The 17,999-nt window shown below is 31.0% G+C and overlaps 1 protein-coding gene across 2 annotated transcripts in view; it reads left to right on the plus strand.

The window, feature by feature from the left end:
• The first annotated feature begins 3,758 nt into the window (after positions 1–3,758).
• LOC148281275 (fatty acid hydroxylase domain-containing protein 2-like) overlaps positions 3,759–17,999 on the plus strand; it is a 34,028-nt gene continuing 19,787 nt past the window's right edge. Inside the window, exons 1-2 of one of the 2 annotated variants that reach the window (XM_088226943.1) lie at positions 3,759–3,849; positions 14,094–14,217. In XM_088226943.1, the coding sequence (XP_088083069.1) occupies positions 3,840–3,849; positions 14,094–14,217 (134 nt within the window). In that variant the 5' untranslated portion in view covers positions 3,759–3,839. Of the gene's footprint in view, positions 3,850–13,657; positions 13,869–14,093; positions 14,218–17,999 lie in introns of those variants that run through there. The other variant, XM_088226942.1, reaches the window with a different exon arrangement.

Consider the following 17,999-nt stretch of genomic DNA (forward strand, 5'->3'; position numbering starts at 1 on the left):
TTAGTAACAAATATAAGTAACAAATAAATATGTTTTTATGTTATGTGCGATATTATGAATAAATGATTTGTTTCTATATTTTTTTTTTTCAAGAAATATTTGCGTTTTTATAATTTTCGCAAATATTTCATTTTGAGGGCCATTTTCAACGAGTTGTAAATAACTCACTATTAGAAAATGGGAATCAAGTTGGGGTAGAGTGGGATTCGAACCGCGGACCTTTGATCCGCGAGTCCGAGACACTAGCCACGGGACCACAACCCGATTCATAATGATAATCACCATCGTTGTACCTTATCCGTACCTGATGATGCATCGGTAATTGCATTTGATACACCACATGCAACGTGTCTTGATAAAATGTTACATAAGAGTAACGTGATCAGTCTAACGCTTCAGGTGCCACAGTCTAGGGACTATTTAAAATGGTAATAGATATTGAATTTATTACAGAACTCTATTAGTCCTAACAAGGGTAAGTCGTGTGCGAACCATATCCATAATATAATATAAGATGTATTCTCCAAAATAGCAACGAAATGAAGTCAGCATTCAATCCTTTGGAAAATTCTCGGTGCGCACGGAATTCATTACAAGATTGTTATAAAGGCGCTTTAGTAAACATCAATAATTATTGTCTGTGAGAATCAGCAATTCTTTGGCTGATCGGTTAGGGGTTTCGACTGGAAGAAGGCAAGGCTGCGTTCTCGCACCGTTCTTGGATGGATGTTATCTTATGTAAATTAATACCACTTGATCGAAAGGTGCTTAAGTTATCTTTCCCTGCGTGACTTGGATTACACAGACGATGCGGTTCCTATAGAAAATTCAATTGGTAATCTTTAAAAAAATGTTTATGGACTGCAGGAAAAATCCACTTGTCTGTGTCTAAATATTATTACCAAAAGACCCAGATTATGAGCAACAAAGACCGTCTAGACCCTGATCACCATCTCTATAATAATGTGCAGAAGACGGAGAAAGTTGATAGCTTTAAATACTTGGGAGGATGGTGGCATGCACAAAGAGCTCGAAACTCGCATAGCAATTTGAGAACAAATCATTCTTTTTTTTTTAAATAAATATTTGCGTTCTTATGATTTACCCAAATATTAAAATATTTATTTTTTAGTTGTAAATAACTCACTATTAGAAAATGGAAATAAAGTTGGAGTAGAGTGGGATTCGAACCACGGACCGTTGGTCCGTGAGTTTCTAGGCACTAGCCACAGGACCACAACCAGATTTTTTTTTCAACACAATGCGTGCTGTCTGCAACTCTAGTATATTCTCGGTCAAAATAAAATACCAGTTATTCAACTCTTGTATAGTGTCATTACTTCTATATGGATTTGAATCCTGGTACCTTATCCAAACTCAGAACACGAAACTGAGTTTTGAGGGTAAGTGCTTTAGGAGAATAATAGACACGAGGTGGTTTGATTTCATAACCATCATTGAAATCCGAGAACGGACGGAACAGCCCCCTATAACGAGCGTTTTGAGGGTGCGGAGGTGGACCTGGTTTAGCACGTACTGCGGTTGCCTCGGGAGAGCCTTAATCTAAGTTGGCTCTCCGTCACGCTTGCGGGCTGCCGTCTTCCTGGAAGGCCGTCATCGATGACGTTCTTTCGCCTTTATGGCGTAACTAAGGGGCGCGGGATTGGCGCGGGAGGAGGTGAGAGTGCTGGTTGGCAAAAGGGTCTCCTGGAGGCGTATGGTGATGTGTATATGCTCCATTTAGAAGCGGACGTGGAAAAAGTAGAAGCTTCGTACAAAACTCAACAAGTAAATAAATAACCATAAATGGTATTTGTATAATGGTACTTACGAATGCAGGAACAAAAATTATGGTATGTAGGTATACAAAAGTATCTCGGTTCACCAAAAAAGGTGGATGTCCTTTCAATAATTATTTATTTATGCTTGTTATACAAAACACAAGTAAAGTTCTTTTCATATGGATAAGAAATCTAAAGTCTGAACTAGTAGTCATTTTTTTTTATGTTTTCTTGTACCTATTATATGGTATACTTTTTTTAACAGTGTTTTGAATTCGTACTGTTTTTTAAAACGAGGACTGGACCTTATTTATTTTATTTTGCATTTAATACTTTACTACAATACATTATATAATTTAATTGACAATGTATTCCTCACTAGAAAAACCCGTGTCGAAGAAGACATTTTACAATATAAGTTGAGTCTGATATATATATTTTTACACAATGAATCAGTTTATTTTTACATAGATTTACAAAAAAATAATGGATTTAAAATATAAATATATTGTTACAAATTGCAAGTAAGTGTAGTAAGCTAAATATATGCGGCTGAGATTCCTCTGGTTTCATCTCTTTAACATAACAAACAGATGGAAGAATTGAAGAAATATGAACGTTCAAACATAAGTAGAATGGGGAATCATACGCGGTGTGTAAAGTAGCAACTTAAACCAGCCACTAACAGGTCATAAGATCTGCAAATGTCTAGACTTCCATATTCCCTTCTCTAAAATGTTCTCCACCTCTGTTTATAATTAAGTATATTTTTTTTGTTTTTAAATTAACATGTAACGCCTGCACAGTAAACAATACGCTATGAATACGTATTAACCTTTTGCTCCCTGGCAGTACAAATTAGTCCAGTTATAACTCATACTCGAATATCACTTATATGCGAATACATTTGATGTAACTGTCATGTCGATACATATTTGAACATTGAGTAGTTTAGGCCATTTTTTAGTAATTAGTTCTAAAAAAATACTCCTGGGGACAGCGTTTCCAGATCGACCGATTTTTCGATAGATCTACCGATTTTGGGAGCAATCTACCGAATTCGATTGAAATTCTACCGATTTTTATACATTTCCTTGTTTATTCCACAGAACAAAATTTCAATGCAAAGAAAACGAATTCATATTATAATAATTTATTGCTTGTTTGGTCACTTCGATTGCCATCAGTTGCGAATTTAAAAAACTGCTTATCTATCGTACATAAGTATACAATGAATGATATATTAACTATGAAATTGGCTAGTATTGTTGAATATAATATGGTAAAATAAATCATGGCATAGAATTTCATGACATTATTGAAAAATGTATATATGTCTATTTTATGAAGTGAAATGTAGAGGGATCACTTTTCATATTGAAAATAATATAAATGGTTTTATATTCAGTTAAATATCTATTTAAATTTAGTTGATCATTGTTTTAATAATTTGTTCAGTACTTCAGCAATTAGCAGTTTTTATTAAGTTTTAAGTTGCACTGAAATAACTTTAAAACGTTAATTATTTCTTTGTTTGACAATAAAAATACTTTATATTTTGATAAAATTGTGTCATTCATTCAATAAAATAATATTTTGAATTTTAATCCATGTATTATATTATTATTTTTTATAAGAACCAACTCAAATATTTCTTTTCTTAAATGAATATTTGAGTATTGAAATGAAATATTGTAATTTACATTTTTTGTAAGAAAAGGAAGACATTATAAATCACTATATTTTGGTGATTCACTTATTGCAGTCTTTTTGGTTTTCAATTGTTCATTTACCAAGCGTTTTCAACTATTTAAAGCAACGGCCTTAGGCAAAACGGCGCTTTAATTTCGAACAACTGTCAAATTTATTTTTGTCCTCCTCCTCCCCTCCTACCCCCTCTCCCGAATCTACCGAAATCTACCGATTTATTTTTCTGAATCTACCTTTTTTCGCTTGATCGGATCTGGCAACGCTACCTGGGGATCAGTTTTGCGTAGCGCTCTCACCCGTTTGGTTGTGTAAAATTACTACTCTCTTACAAACCTCAATTTTATAATTATGAAAGCAAGTAAGTTCATTTTTTTCGAATGTTTTTGTGGTATGATTATACTGTGAGTTAATTTTGCATATCGAAATTCCATGACCGTACAAATTTGTACCACTGTTATTTTTTTTAAATACAATTTTAAAGACAAATAATTAATTATTCAGGAGAGCAAAAATAAGATTAATAACCTTATTTTTGTGATACTGGGATCTTACATTTAATAAAGTATGTTTTTTTAATGTAAAATATTATTTTATATTCTGTCAAATAAATACCTGGATCTGCACCACCAAAGTGACTGAATCTTCCGTGTAGTTCAATCAAACGAATGTATCTTTAGCTCGTTCGGCTCGTTTAGTTCATCGTATCTCCGCATCTTTCGCATCTTCGTATCATTTGTATCTTCGTATCTTCTTGTCATTTGTGTCACTAGTTCGTTCAGTTCTCGAGCGGTGTGTACGAGCTGTGACCCGTGAGGGAGAACACGGATGAAACAAATAATTAAATAAGCTTTGGCTTGTCATGTACATTATAATATTGCACACCTATAGAAAACAGATCAACTATTTTATTTGCAAAAAGATCGTTAATACTACACGGTATTTTTTCATGGAACAAATTGATAAGGATAATTTACTTTGCACGGGAAAATTTTAAATTCAATGTTGTATTTATTTATTTAAATAAGAAATGTTTTAAACGGCGTAAGCGGGTTCTGATTTATTTCTAAAGTAGGTTTTTATATTTACAAACGGTGAATGTATACAATATTTAAAATATGCAAATGCTAATGGATTTTTTTAAAAATGAAACAATAATGGAACTCTAACACAAAATAAAAAAATGAGATAATCAGTTATTCTACAATTCATTATGAATAAAATTACTGTTTTGAATTTCGATATTAAGCAGCAAAAGACATAATATCCAATAAACTCCAGCAAACAAACTAATCCCCTGTTCATATTTTATTTTGATTACATCTCAATGGAAATAATAATTTATAAAATAGCATTTTTTAATTTATTAGTGTCCAAATGCCATTTCGTCACATAAAAATTGAATAACACATCAAATCGACGTGCCGACATAGACACGGCGCGCGATAAGAAATTTATAAAAACAAAGGATCCGGCATAGGCATGTAGGTACCTACTACAGATACAGAGCGAATAATATACGTAGATACCTCATCTACCATGGAGATAAGGGTGCAGTCATAGCCACTGAATGAACTAAATGAACTAGAGATACAAATGACACTTAGGATATATTTAGTTCCCCCCTAATGTCGTTCACGAACTAGATGAACGAGATGTGAGAAACGTATCTCTAGTTCAATGTTTATGACCTTTTCAGTATGACTGGGTCGTTCGCGAACTCCACGCCACTAGCTTCGATTGATACATATTTTAAATACACTACTAACGCCACACAATATAAGACCGATTTTTTTGTTAATTTTCTGATACACTTAAAACAAGTTTTATAGACAGCAGACATATTCACACAATGTCAAGATCTTCGTAACACTTGCTGCCGGTGTCACTTCACGCGTACTTCACATGTACCACCTACATATATTTTCTTATTTAAAAGAGGTAATTCCGAAAATGGTTCTTGTATTCGGGTGATTCACGCTAACGCAAATATTTATTTTCGTTTATAAATATACCGTATCTCCCTTAGTTCAAGATTTACCAATTCCTCCATTCTTGAAAGCGTTTTTATACATTTATTTTGTTTGTGTAAGAAATTCTTTTTGGCTTATGTATTTAGTAATAAAGATGTTAAACTTGCTTTGTTGTTCTGAATACATGTAAAAAAAAAATAATGTCAATATTATTTAAGTCCCGAATTCTCTAGCCTCAATTAAAAACCTTGAATCCTCACCTTTTAATTCAAAGTTTTACACGATATTTTGCAAAATAAAATTCTTTCTTTTTGAGTTGCATCAACGAAATTTAAAAGTTACATTGACATAGATCCCTAGTCACGTGGGTATAAAAAGCAATGAAAAAGTCGATTTACTTGCAAAACAAGCTTGTATCAGTGGAAAGGTTAAGTATGATCGTGTAACGGCAAATGATTTGTATCAAACTATCAAAAAGACCAGTCGAGATGCATCGTGTATGCAGTGGAATGAATCAAAATTGGTAAAGATCATTTTACGCTTCTATACAGTCAAATATTTTTTTAAAACCGCGGTATGTAGGAACAACTCTCTCAAGGAGTAAATTAGTAACAATATGTCACGGCTGTTTTCCATCACATTTATTTAAAATTTCGCGTAGGAAATCTCCAATCTTTAATTGTGGTGAGAATATTGATTTTTACAATTTGCTTTTTAATTGTCCTTTAATGGAAAGCAAATACGAATTGATTAAGGAAATCCCAATTCATTAACATTACCAATTAACATTCAAATGTTACTTTCATGTATGAGAAAGCGGGATATAATTTCTGCAATATGTAAATAATATATTTATCTGATAACAGTTTGTAAATGTATTTGTACCTTAATGATTTTATATAATTTCTTTGTCTGTAATACCTTTTAAAATAGTATATTTTAATTCATTGCTACAGGGTATTTTAATTCATTGCTACAACTAATGCTTTACAAAATTATGACAGGAATGGTTGACTGTACAGAGCTGCTTGGTTTAATAACAATACATGTGCCAGCCGGGATTTGTAGACGGTACCACCTGTTTCATGTTCCAATAAGTAAAACATCGTATGTTAAAAATGCTTTTTTTCGTAAGACTTTTTCAGTGTACAATACAAAATTTACAAATATAGATTACACAAACATCACTCTGTCAGATTTAAAATTTACACTAAAAATGCATTATGTAACTTAGTAGACATTAAAATAATAAATATTTTCATCTCCCTTCCCCTCCTTATCCTCTCTTCAAGCATTCTTGTCCTAATCCCGCCCAATTTACAGTAACTTAATGTTCTTAAAATAAATATTTAAAAAATATTTGATTATTGAGTACATGAAAATAACATTTTTACATGTATAAATTATATGTATTTATTTGATATGTAATATATTTTCTTTACTAACTTTGTATACTATGTGGAAATCTGTTATTAGTTCTGAGTTTATACACTATATTTGTTTGCTTACTATAAATATGTATGTAGAACTGTTGATTTCCCAAATAAAATAAAATAAAAATAGTGTTATAAAATGTATTGTAAAATATAATACATCAAAAATTATTAAATGTTATTGAATATTTGTATATAACCACTTACCGACTTTTCTATGTCTACCGGTTTCGAGACGTACCCGTCTCTTCGTCGGGACACCAATTAAACCAACATGCAAACCAACATGCAAAACCCACTATACACCTTCACCATAGTTGTTGCACAAAAATATAAAACCAACACGACATGCATTTTAATAAGCACATGCATTGATTAGGATAAACATGCACTGATTAAATAATGAAAATATTATCTTGTTTGAGAATTAATGAAAAAAGTAGAGGGGATGGAGGGAGGGCATAAGCTTAATAGGTTTTATAGGGTGACCTCCATCCCCTCTACTTTTTTCATTAATTCTCAAACAAGATAATATTTTCATAATTTAATCAGTGCATGTTTGTCCTAATCAGTGCATGTGCTTTACATGGTCAATATAGTGCAGGCAATTGGTAAAATAAACCAAAGTAGGGAAGAAAATGCCGAACACTCCTCTAGTGGAACGGAAGGCCTGTTGACTACTGCCAACAGGCCGGCTTCTCCTGAAGAGTTTTAAGTAGTTTCCTCTCCACATGAGCAAATGCTGAGAAGTTCCTGATTGGTCCACATAAGTATATCCCTCCTGATCCTAACAGTTTAGATAAATTTAATTGAAGAAAAATCCACCTTTTTATATATAAACCTCGTATATTTTAAGCAAGGTAAATAATAAAGCAACTCCCATATAAAAATAAAAAATAAAATTATATATATATTTTTTTTTTAATTAAAAAAAGTGCATGTGCTTATTAAAATGCATGTCGTGTTGGTTTTATATTTTTGTGCAACAGCTATGGTGAAGGTGTAAAGTGGGTTTTGCATGTTGGTTCAATTGGTGTCCTGATGAAGAGATGGGTACGTCTCGAAACCGGTAGACATAGACAAGTCGGTAAGTGGTTATATACAAATATTTAATAACATTTAGTAAAATGTTTGACCACAAAGTTAATGCTTTAAATATTAATAATAAAATAATTATTGTTGTATCTAAATATTTTAAGCATTTATTATGTTAATAAAATGAATTGAATTGAGAACGTAATTCAAATGTAATTTAAATTCATGATGAAATGAAAACTTAACAAGAGTTTTGATGAATAGGTGCATAGTTTTTTTATCACTTTCTCGCAGGTGCTTCCCCGATATTGTGCTAAATAGACAAGTGCACGTCAGACTGATTATGCTTAACTTAAATCGACAAAATCAAGGTTTCGTTATCTCGTTTTCCGCACGCCAAAACTGAACCATTTTTTTTTTACTGTGTGTCAAAATAAAATTTTCTGTATCCATACATTTTTTAATTTTCTAAATTATTTATCACATTTGTATGTCGTACGTCCGAAGACGGCAGATAAAACTAGGCACTTTTTGGGTCTTTGGATGGCCCTGGCTCCCATAAGAAACAATTTATAATTAAATCGAAACATTAAGGATACGCCAATGATAGATATCTATAGTGTGGGAAAAAAGCCCGGCTCTAGTGCCATAATCCAGGTAGAAAATATGGGAATACTTTTGTATGAAGAAAAGTCAGACCGCGTTTCTTCTTAATACTGGAAATGAACTGAACTGAACTAATTTTGCATTAGAATTAAAATTCTATTAAAATCCAAAACAAAATAGTTTTTAGTTTGTTAGGGAGATTATTACAAATATTTTATACCTTTGAAAATAAAAATATTTTGACTACTATATACATGCATATTTTATAATATTACACGTTTTTGGCAGTAACATAATAACGTCAACGGGGTTACTTATCCTAGTTAATATTTTAAAGCAACTTTATATTACTTTAATAATTTTACGAAAACATAAAAAAACGGAATCGTAAGAAATAAATTTATAAAATGGAAAACGTTGAAAAGAAATAAAACCGGAATTTTACTTATCTTAATAAAACCTACACGCGCAAGCAGAAGCCCTACAAAAGGCACAGGGGTCAATGACAAGACGGCTATTACAGGTAAGAAGTATTAAATTATTCAATAAATGTACATTTTAATTCATAAAAACCTCCAAATATGCATGCACAGCTGCCATGCTTAGTACATTTTTAAAATTGATATTAGTTTGAAGCTATTGGTTTAGTCAAATAACACAGTCAAATTCAACCTTGTTCTATCTAAATGTATTTTTTACACATATTATTCAAGTGTTCGTTATTGATTATTTTTATGAACTACAAACAAAAATTTTGTTTTGGATTTTAATAGATCGAAATACCATATATATTTCTTACTAAATTTGTCCAATTTGATTCCAATGCCTACGTATACATTGTTTAGACCTTTTAAGAGTAGATTTCTAGACATATTATATAATTTTTGTATTTGGCCTACAAGAATATTCTGATTTTATCTTATCGCGTATGCATATGGATATTTTTTGTATTATAATTTATTATATAATGCTATTTATTTGTACTTGTATTAAGTTATAATACTGAAAGATGTACTCTAGTCTAATTTTTATTTTCAGAATGTTGTGTAATGAATAAGAAAGCCCTTAAATATTTATTTCTTATAAAGGAAATACTTATTTCACGTTTTGAATTATGTTGTTTGTTTGGGCGGCTTAAATTTTTAACAGGCGCATCTTGGCGCTGCGCCGGCCGTTTGATTCATAAAAAACCAATTATTGTTCTCCTTTATAAAAGGGGAACACATTGAAATCTTAGTTAGATTAAAGAGCCAGTCAAACAGTTGGTTAAATCAGTGGAGGGTGTTAATCGCCCGTTTAGGCGGAGAGGACAAAACACCGTATTACTGTCTTCCATACGGACCTCGCTTCCTCTACTTTCATACGTCTTATCTTCGCAGTCGACATCTATGCACTGTTTGCTACTATTGTACTTCGAAATTTTAACCAAGAGTGTTTTCTACTATTGCCAAGTTCCAGAACCACAAAGACGATACATACGTACTAACTGATAAAAAACAGGAACAAAAAGATAATATAATTGCTTGTGATCATAAAATGATGTTATTTTCTTTATAAAGTGACTTTGTCAGGTAAAGCTAACCTAATCTCTAGCGCTTTTTCAGGCGTTTCGTTAAAAATATCCTGACAACTCCCTAGACTTGGTAGTTATCTGGTGCGTGTGATTTTTATACAATAATTGAACTTTTATTTACTACAGATGCAATACTTAAAAAAGGAAAACTTGGCGAAACATTATGAGCTAATTGGTTTTAAATTGATGACACTTATTAGAGACATGAAATGACACTTATTAGAGACATAATGTCAACAATAACAGACTTGGAGGCTATCTATTCTTTAGATATAAATATTTAGCGTTGACAAAGAAATAAGGAGAGTAACTAAATATTTTTATACAAATGAACGCATGCATACCTACATATGGCAGTAAGCTTAACTTTTGTTTTGAATTTGTAATAAAAATTTAATCAGAAATGGAGAACCATTTTCAAGTGATAAATTGAATCAATTAATCAAAACAAGCGAGAATTGGCACAATCATGTAGATCTGCGGAAGATAATTTTATTGCTTGCAAAACGATAGGATTAATAATTATTTAGATAGGTACGTGACCTGTAGAACGTTTTACCATATAAAAAAAACATTTACGGGTTTTTTTATTTATTTATTTTCTTTTACTCAGAAAACATGCAGTACAATAACATAGTTTTATAGTATACAAAGCAAGACAAAGCAATAGTATACAGTCTAATGGACCAGAGAAGTTTTCATATTATATTATCATTATATCTAAGGCTATCAATTAACTATTTTTATTTAAGTACACAGAAATAAGTGAAAAAAACAAAAACGAAAGTAGTTAAAAAATTTAAATCAATGTAAAAAAGTTATTTTATAAGTTTGTAGTGAGTATTTACATAAATGGAAATAATATTAAAAATGAATAAAAAAACATAGTAAAAGCAATTAAAAGGTAAGAATTAAAACAAATAAGAATAAAAAAACATTCTCAAACGCAAAAACATTTTCAATGAGGAAAAATATATATATATGTTTATATATATATATATATATATATATAAATATATATATATATATAAATAAATATATATATATATATATACATATATATATTTTATTATTCATATTTTAAGGTAGTCAAAAAAGAAACTACCGACGAGAAGAAACTCTAAAAAAAAAGAGAATAAATTTCTTAGAAATCTTGTATAAAGTCGCCTGGGCATAGTGTTAGAATGAGAATGGTAACACCATCCTTATACAGTGGTAGAATAAATTATCGGTCTCGTGGTGTAATGGTCAGCGCGAATGCCTACCATGCAAGAGGTCTCGGGTTCGATTCCCGACATGTTTGATAAATGTAAAAGTTTTTTCACACTAGAATATTCCATAGTCCCTGAACTAGTACCTGAAACGTAAGACTAATCATCGTACCTTCATGTAACAAAAACGATCAAGATACGCTGCGATTGGTGTACCAATGCAGCGACCTATGCACCATTAGGTGCGGAAAGGGATTTTTTTTTTTTCATTTTTTGTTCATAATGTTATTTGTACTTTGGCGGGCTTATTGCCAAATGGCAATTTCTTCCAACCAACCAATAAAATTATAGTTTTATTTTTATAATTCAAGTTACATAACATATTCAATAGAAAATAAAGATTAAAAATCTAAAGATATATAAAAATAGAAATAAACGTATTTGTTTAAAGTTACCTTAAATCAAAACTATTACTCAATGGGAAAAAGGAAAAAAGAGGAAAGGAGGAGAGATTAAGGAAGAGAATGAATGGGAATGATGATGATGAGAATAAGGATGGTATTTCCATCTTTATTCTACTACTATGCCTAGGCCTAACTTTATACCAGGTTTTTAAGCAAGCCCTTAGAATACCAGTACTGGAATACTTACAAAATTTACTAATAAAATACATATTCTTCTTGGAACCATCACTTGGAACTCCTCTCGATCCTGGTCCATTCTAATGGGCATTGCTGCATCTGGTATTCCAAACCACTGCTGAAGATTTCTGAGCCATAATATTACTTCCATCTACCTTTTATCTTCCCTTTACTAGCATGGCATATTTTTCTCCACGGAATATTTGACCAAAGTATGCGGCCTTTTGACAGTAAGTGGTTAATAGTTCTCGGTCCTTTTCATTATATTCAGTACGCTGTCGTTGAACAATCGATCGGCCCATGAGATAGGTACGCAGCATTTTCCTGTTCAACCACATTTCAAATGCCTAAATTTTATCAATCTATACTATAATCTACCTATAATAGTTTACAATTAGAATACCAATAACAATTAACAATTGGAATCCTACCTATAAAATTGACAAAATACAAATACAAAAATACAAAAAATACATTTAGAATACCTATGAAAAACAGAGTATAAAAATAAGAATACCTATTTTTTTCCCTCTTTATTAGAGCCTTCTACCAAAACATGATAACATCGGCCAAAAACAAGTTACAACTATTTACAATAAAGATAAGAACAATACAAACAGAAAGAAATAACAATATACATAGATACAAACAATATACGAAAAAATAATAAGTACAAGGATAACATCAAATAATAATTGTAATAATAAACATATAACTAAACTAACAAAATTTCAACATAAATTGAAATAGGCACTTACAGCAAAAACCCACCAAAACCTGATAGCGCCTATTTAACAGAAAAGAAAAACTTACACTAAAATATTAGAAGGAAGATAGAACTTAAAAATTACAACAAATTAATCAAAATAGTAACAAACGTAATCTTATATTAGTGATAAATTTTAACTATTAAATTAAAAAAATAAACGCTAGGGAATAATATTGAAGTTAAAATATTTTACGTAAACCTAGAAATGTAAGATAAATTTATAGTAAAAAATAAATAATTGATTTAAAAATAATTATTTCAACGAAACAAATATTACAATTGATAATAGGGACAAGTTTGAACATATTTACTGTACATACTTTTTTACTTCATTGGCGAAAAAGAAAACATTTCTCTGAATAGGTAGCTGCCCAAACAATACCTACTTTTATCCATATTGGTTTTACATATTACATTTTTTTCTACGTTTTCTTTATAATAAATAGGGAAATGACGCGAATAATGGTAACAAAAAATATCTATTATGTATAATTTACTAATTTAAAGCTCAGAACGTTTACAATATAAAGTTATTTCATATTATGACACTGCGATAAAGTTCCATACCGAATAATTTATGATCGACAAAAATTGTTTATGCAAAAAAAGGAAGCATATATTTATATCCTGGTCTGTTTGATAAACTCAAATCACAATCTTCTGTTTGGTTTCTAGTTGGATTCTACCACGATTCTAATAATATTAGGTCAATTTTAGTTAGTTCAGCTTGGTTGAAGGAATAGGAAGTGGCGCCAAAATAGAAGCATCCTAAAATAGTTTACGTATGTAAATTAACACTCGTATCTTTATTTTCGAGTGTGTACACGTATACCCACGTGATTTATTGTGTTTTTCAATTCAGACTATCAAGAAAGCGCGATTAAAATCGAATCCTCGCCATACATATCCAACGGCAAGTCTTAAACTCAGTCAGTTTGACAGATAACCTCGTTCGGGTCGTTCCGCGTTGCGCGCGCAGCGTGTTTTAATTCGGAATTCGCACAATATTCAGTTCAGTGCGTTCATAGTGTTTGTTGTGACATTTCATGTGATTAGTTTTTGTAAACAAAAGGAAAGGTTCAAAGCAATGACGGCTGACGGACCGCGCAAAAAGAAATCGGAGAATTCGCGATATTCACGTAAGATTTCACAAGTGAATACTTTTTATGTAACTTAATTAGTTTAATATTCCGTCGCGCGAAACTTGGCATTGAATTTGTTATATTTATGTCTTGCAATAACCAGCGCGGCTTAAAGTAGTTATTGTTATATTTGCGACGCATTTTTAGTTCGGCAATACTTGTCTTAGTCCTATTAATTAAGATTGCGAGTCATTGGATTGTATATCGTATTTGTATTTTCAGAAGATACAATGATACACGAGAAGGGAAAGTCACAATCTGCTTGGATAGCCTCGCTGTACAGCGTGTTGATAGTTATAGCTTCTGCAGTAATTGGATTTACTGCAGCGAGAAATTCACTCACTTGGTAAGTTGAATCGACAATATATTAATTGGTACAGAAATTTTAAATACCCTCAGGAACCTATAGATACTATTATTTATTGTTTCGTCATTTACTTTGTGGCATATAATTTTAAATATATTTATAATAAACCACACACTTTTTATTTTAACGCCACACAGTTAATTATTAATACGAACAGAAGTTTTGGGTATTTAGAATAACCCATCATCGGGTGTAAATATAAACTAAATTTAAATGATTAGGTATACATAATTCATAGTGCTTACTTAGATACTAATAGGGTTGGGTGGAGGGGATAGGGCATAGGGTGTTTTTTAATTTTTATTGGGAATATTGAAAGCAGGGGTGAAGAATTTTGTAATACAATCTCCACTCAACCCTATCAGTACCTAAGTAGGTATCAGTGGCGAATGGTGATTTTATTTACAGGTAAGCTATAAAAAAATATCATATATTTGTACCTACATAGAAGTACAAATACATAATATTATAATGTAAGTAATATATACTATAAATTGATATTTTTCTGTGGTTCTGTGTGATACGTGATACAAAAACTCTCATCCATGAAATCAACTCAAACGACGAAACTTCGTGATAAACTATATTATATAGATATAATATCCATTACTTTAATACATAACTCATTAAAAATGAATAAAAAATAGCACTATGAATTCAGTCGATATTAGGTATTCAATTGAAATGTTAACTGGCCGCATTGTTCTAGTAATTAAATATGTATAATTTAGTTTTTTTTAAATTAGTTTAACTTAGTTTAATAGTCTATTTACAAATAAAAAAAATCACTCAACTTCCTCATTCTAAATACCCGAAACATGTTATTTTTTTTATATTAATGTTATGTATTAAACTCGCGTGTAGAGCAAAAATACAAAGTAGTTTATTTATTAAAATAACCCTTATATATATTGTAATGCCGTCTGTTAGTTCATTTAGCGCATCTCTACAAGTGGCTTCCGAGTACAAATTAAAAAATGAATGAATGAAAAAATATAGATAAACTAACATAATTAGGTAGGGACCTACTTCACGTTGTTTACTCGTTAGTGAGTACTTAATCGAGTGGCTGGGTAAATGTTTTTTCTTAATCTTGACTGTTTGAAATGCTTATTTGTGAGACGACAAACCTAACATCTATTTAATAAGTCCAATTACCTAATATATGTCAGCGTCCAACAAAAAAAAACATGTTTAATGGATGCATTTTTAAAATGGTCCCTTAGGGTAGGTAGTGCATTAGACCACCGCGGTATTTTCTAAAAGAAAATTACTTAGATTTATTAAATAGATATACACGGCGTTTCAGGGCTGGACCGTAAAACTTCAGAGGAACATTCCTCATGGTTTTTCAAAATCCTAATATTTTTTTTCCAAAAACTCATTTTTAGTAATATATTTTTTGTAATTTAAAAATTAAGTAAATCTTTAATTTCTGGGACAAGCATCCCTTCTACAAACCCTACCCCTCCCCTACAAAAAAAGAGATAAAAACGTGTTTGACTAACGCCAACGAAGCTATACGCACCACACGCGGACAAGAGAAGTGGCTGTGGAGCGGAGTGGTAGGGGTTTGTGGAAGAGATGCTATTCCTAGAAATTAAGGATTTACTCTATTTGAGATTTAGGTATTAGTGGTATATATTTTTTTTTTTAATCTGGAAGTAGGGCACACATAATGCATATTCTTATGTGTGCTCTAATAATTATGTTAAAATATTATTTATTTTTTATGTTATATTTATTTACAATAAAAATATATTCACTGTTTTCAAACGGGGAAGCTTTCTTTAGTTAGGAAGTTTAGTTCTTTAAAAAAATTAACTGAATAAATAAATATACATAAAATACGAGTATTTGCATTTTTTTGCACCACAACAGGCCAGGAGGCCTAATTACAGTGGTGAATTACATCACAGAGCACCCAGGCTTGAGAAAAATCACATTTTAATTTTTGTGTTCTCACCGGGAATCGAACCCTGAACCTTCCGTGCGTGAGTCAAGCGTCTTGACCACTACACCGCGGAGGCCGCCCGTATATTTATTTACCTATAAATAGTTGTCCGTATCTGGGTAGAATAAATGATAAACAATAGTCCGTGTCTGGGTGGAATAAAGGATGATTATATCTATGTCACCGCTAAATAGTTCAATCAGACACTCAACTAAACGGCTAGAATACAGCTGTTCATTAAATGCCGAAATTCACCCGAATAGCTAGGCCGTTCGTTGAATAATTAAATATAAATTATGCATAACATGTAATTACGAACATACATACTTCAAAATACAAAATCATAGAATCAGTAAAAATAATACAAAAACATAATTGCAATAATAACTAAATGCAAAGAAAATTAACTGTTTATGTAACAAAATAACAGTTTAATAAAATAAATAAAACAACTTTATTTTATTATAATGAATAACCACAAAGTAAGTGCTTCAAATATAAACTTTAAATAACTGTGTATTTATATTAAATAATAAAACAAAACATCACAATATATAAAGAGGAAATAAAGGTCAGGAAGGAAAGCAATAAGGTGTTTCGGTGTTTTTTTAAATTATTTTATTTTTAATAGACTATTAAACGAAGCTAATTTATATTTTTTATATACCCTATTATCAGCGCTATGATTTTTTTAAGTTTTGTATTTCTGAAATTACGCCGTATGCGACGTGAGAGGTTCTCTTCCGCTTATTCTCGGTCAGTTCTGCTGATTGGTCCGTTGAGGATAAGTAAACCGAAAATCTTTCACAGCTTTATTATCATTAGTTGATTTATGTGAACTAGTGACGTCGTTCAAAGTAGTTCGTTTTTATTTAAATATTTGTTTCGTACATTTTCAATAAACTTTACAGTACAATTTAATGCACTAATTTTTACCGCTCTCAAGAAAACATTTCTTGTATCCAATTTCCCGTAGGGCTAAAGTTCCTCATTATATTACGAGTACGTAGAAAAGTTTGTAGTCCAATAGTGGAATTTAACCTACTCGGGATATTATCTAATCAGGCCAATATCCCAACGGAGACGAATGAAATAATTATTTGATATATATCTCAACCTGGTTAAAAAAATATGGGGAAATAAGGAAATCAATGTAAGATCAATATTTTATCCAAAAAACTCAAAAATATTCAATGCCAAGCGGCTCCAGTTGGTAATGGCGGAGACGCTTGCCTCTCACACGGGGTTCGACTCCCAGAAGTGTTATTTTTCTCAACCCTAAGTGTTCTGTGCTGCAGTTAACCACTGCAATTAGATCTGTCTGTTGTGTCAAAATACACAAAAGTGTATTATGAAAATTTAATATAATTTACCATACACTACATGTTTAGTATTTTGTATAGTGTATGCATATAATGTAGGCTATTCAAATTAACGTTAACGGCGTAAAAACTGCTTTGTTCATGTCTAATTATGTTACCAGATCATAAATAGCTTGGATTTATTATGCGAAAACGTTTTTTTTTAGTTCATTGCAACTTTAAGGAAAATAGACGCCTATGAGTGGAGAATCATAAAATTATCACCGGTCATGAGTCCATTATGTTAAATTTTTTTACACGTCTTTAAATTTCTAAAGAGAATTTCGTATTGCTGGTTGATACTTTGAACAGATAATACATACAAATTGTGTACTCACGTCAATAATAATTATTACCAGAATTAATTTACAATTGTATATGTAATAGTTTAACAAACTTTTTAAATATATCTTAGGACAAGAATAATACAAAATTCATGTATAAAA

This window comes from Micrasema longulum, unplaced genomic scaffold, assembly GCF_059751315.1.
Source record: "Micrasema longulum isolate JH-2025_06_02 unplaced genomic scaffold, ASM5975131v1 h1tg000480l, whole genome shotgun sequence".
Taxonomy (NCBI): domain Eukaryota; kingdom Metazoa; phylum Arthropoda; class Insecta; order Trichoptera; family Brachycentridae; genus Micrasema; species Micrasema longulum.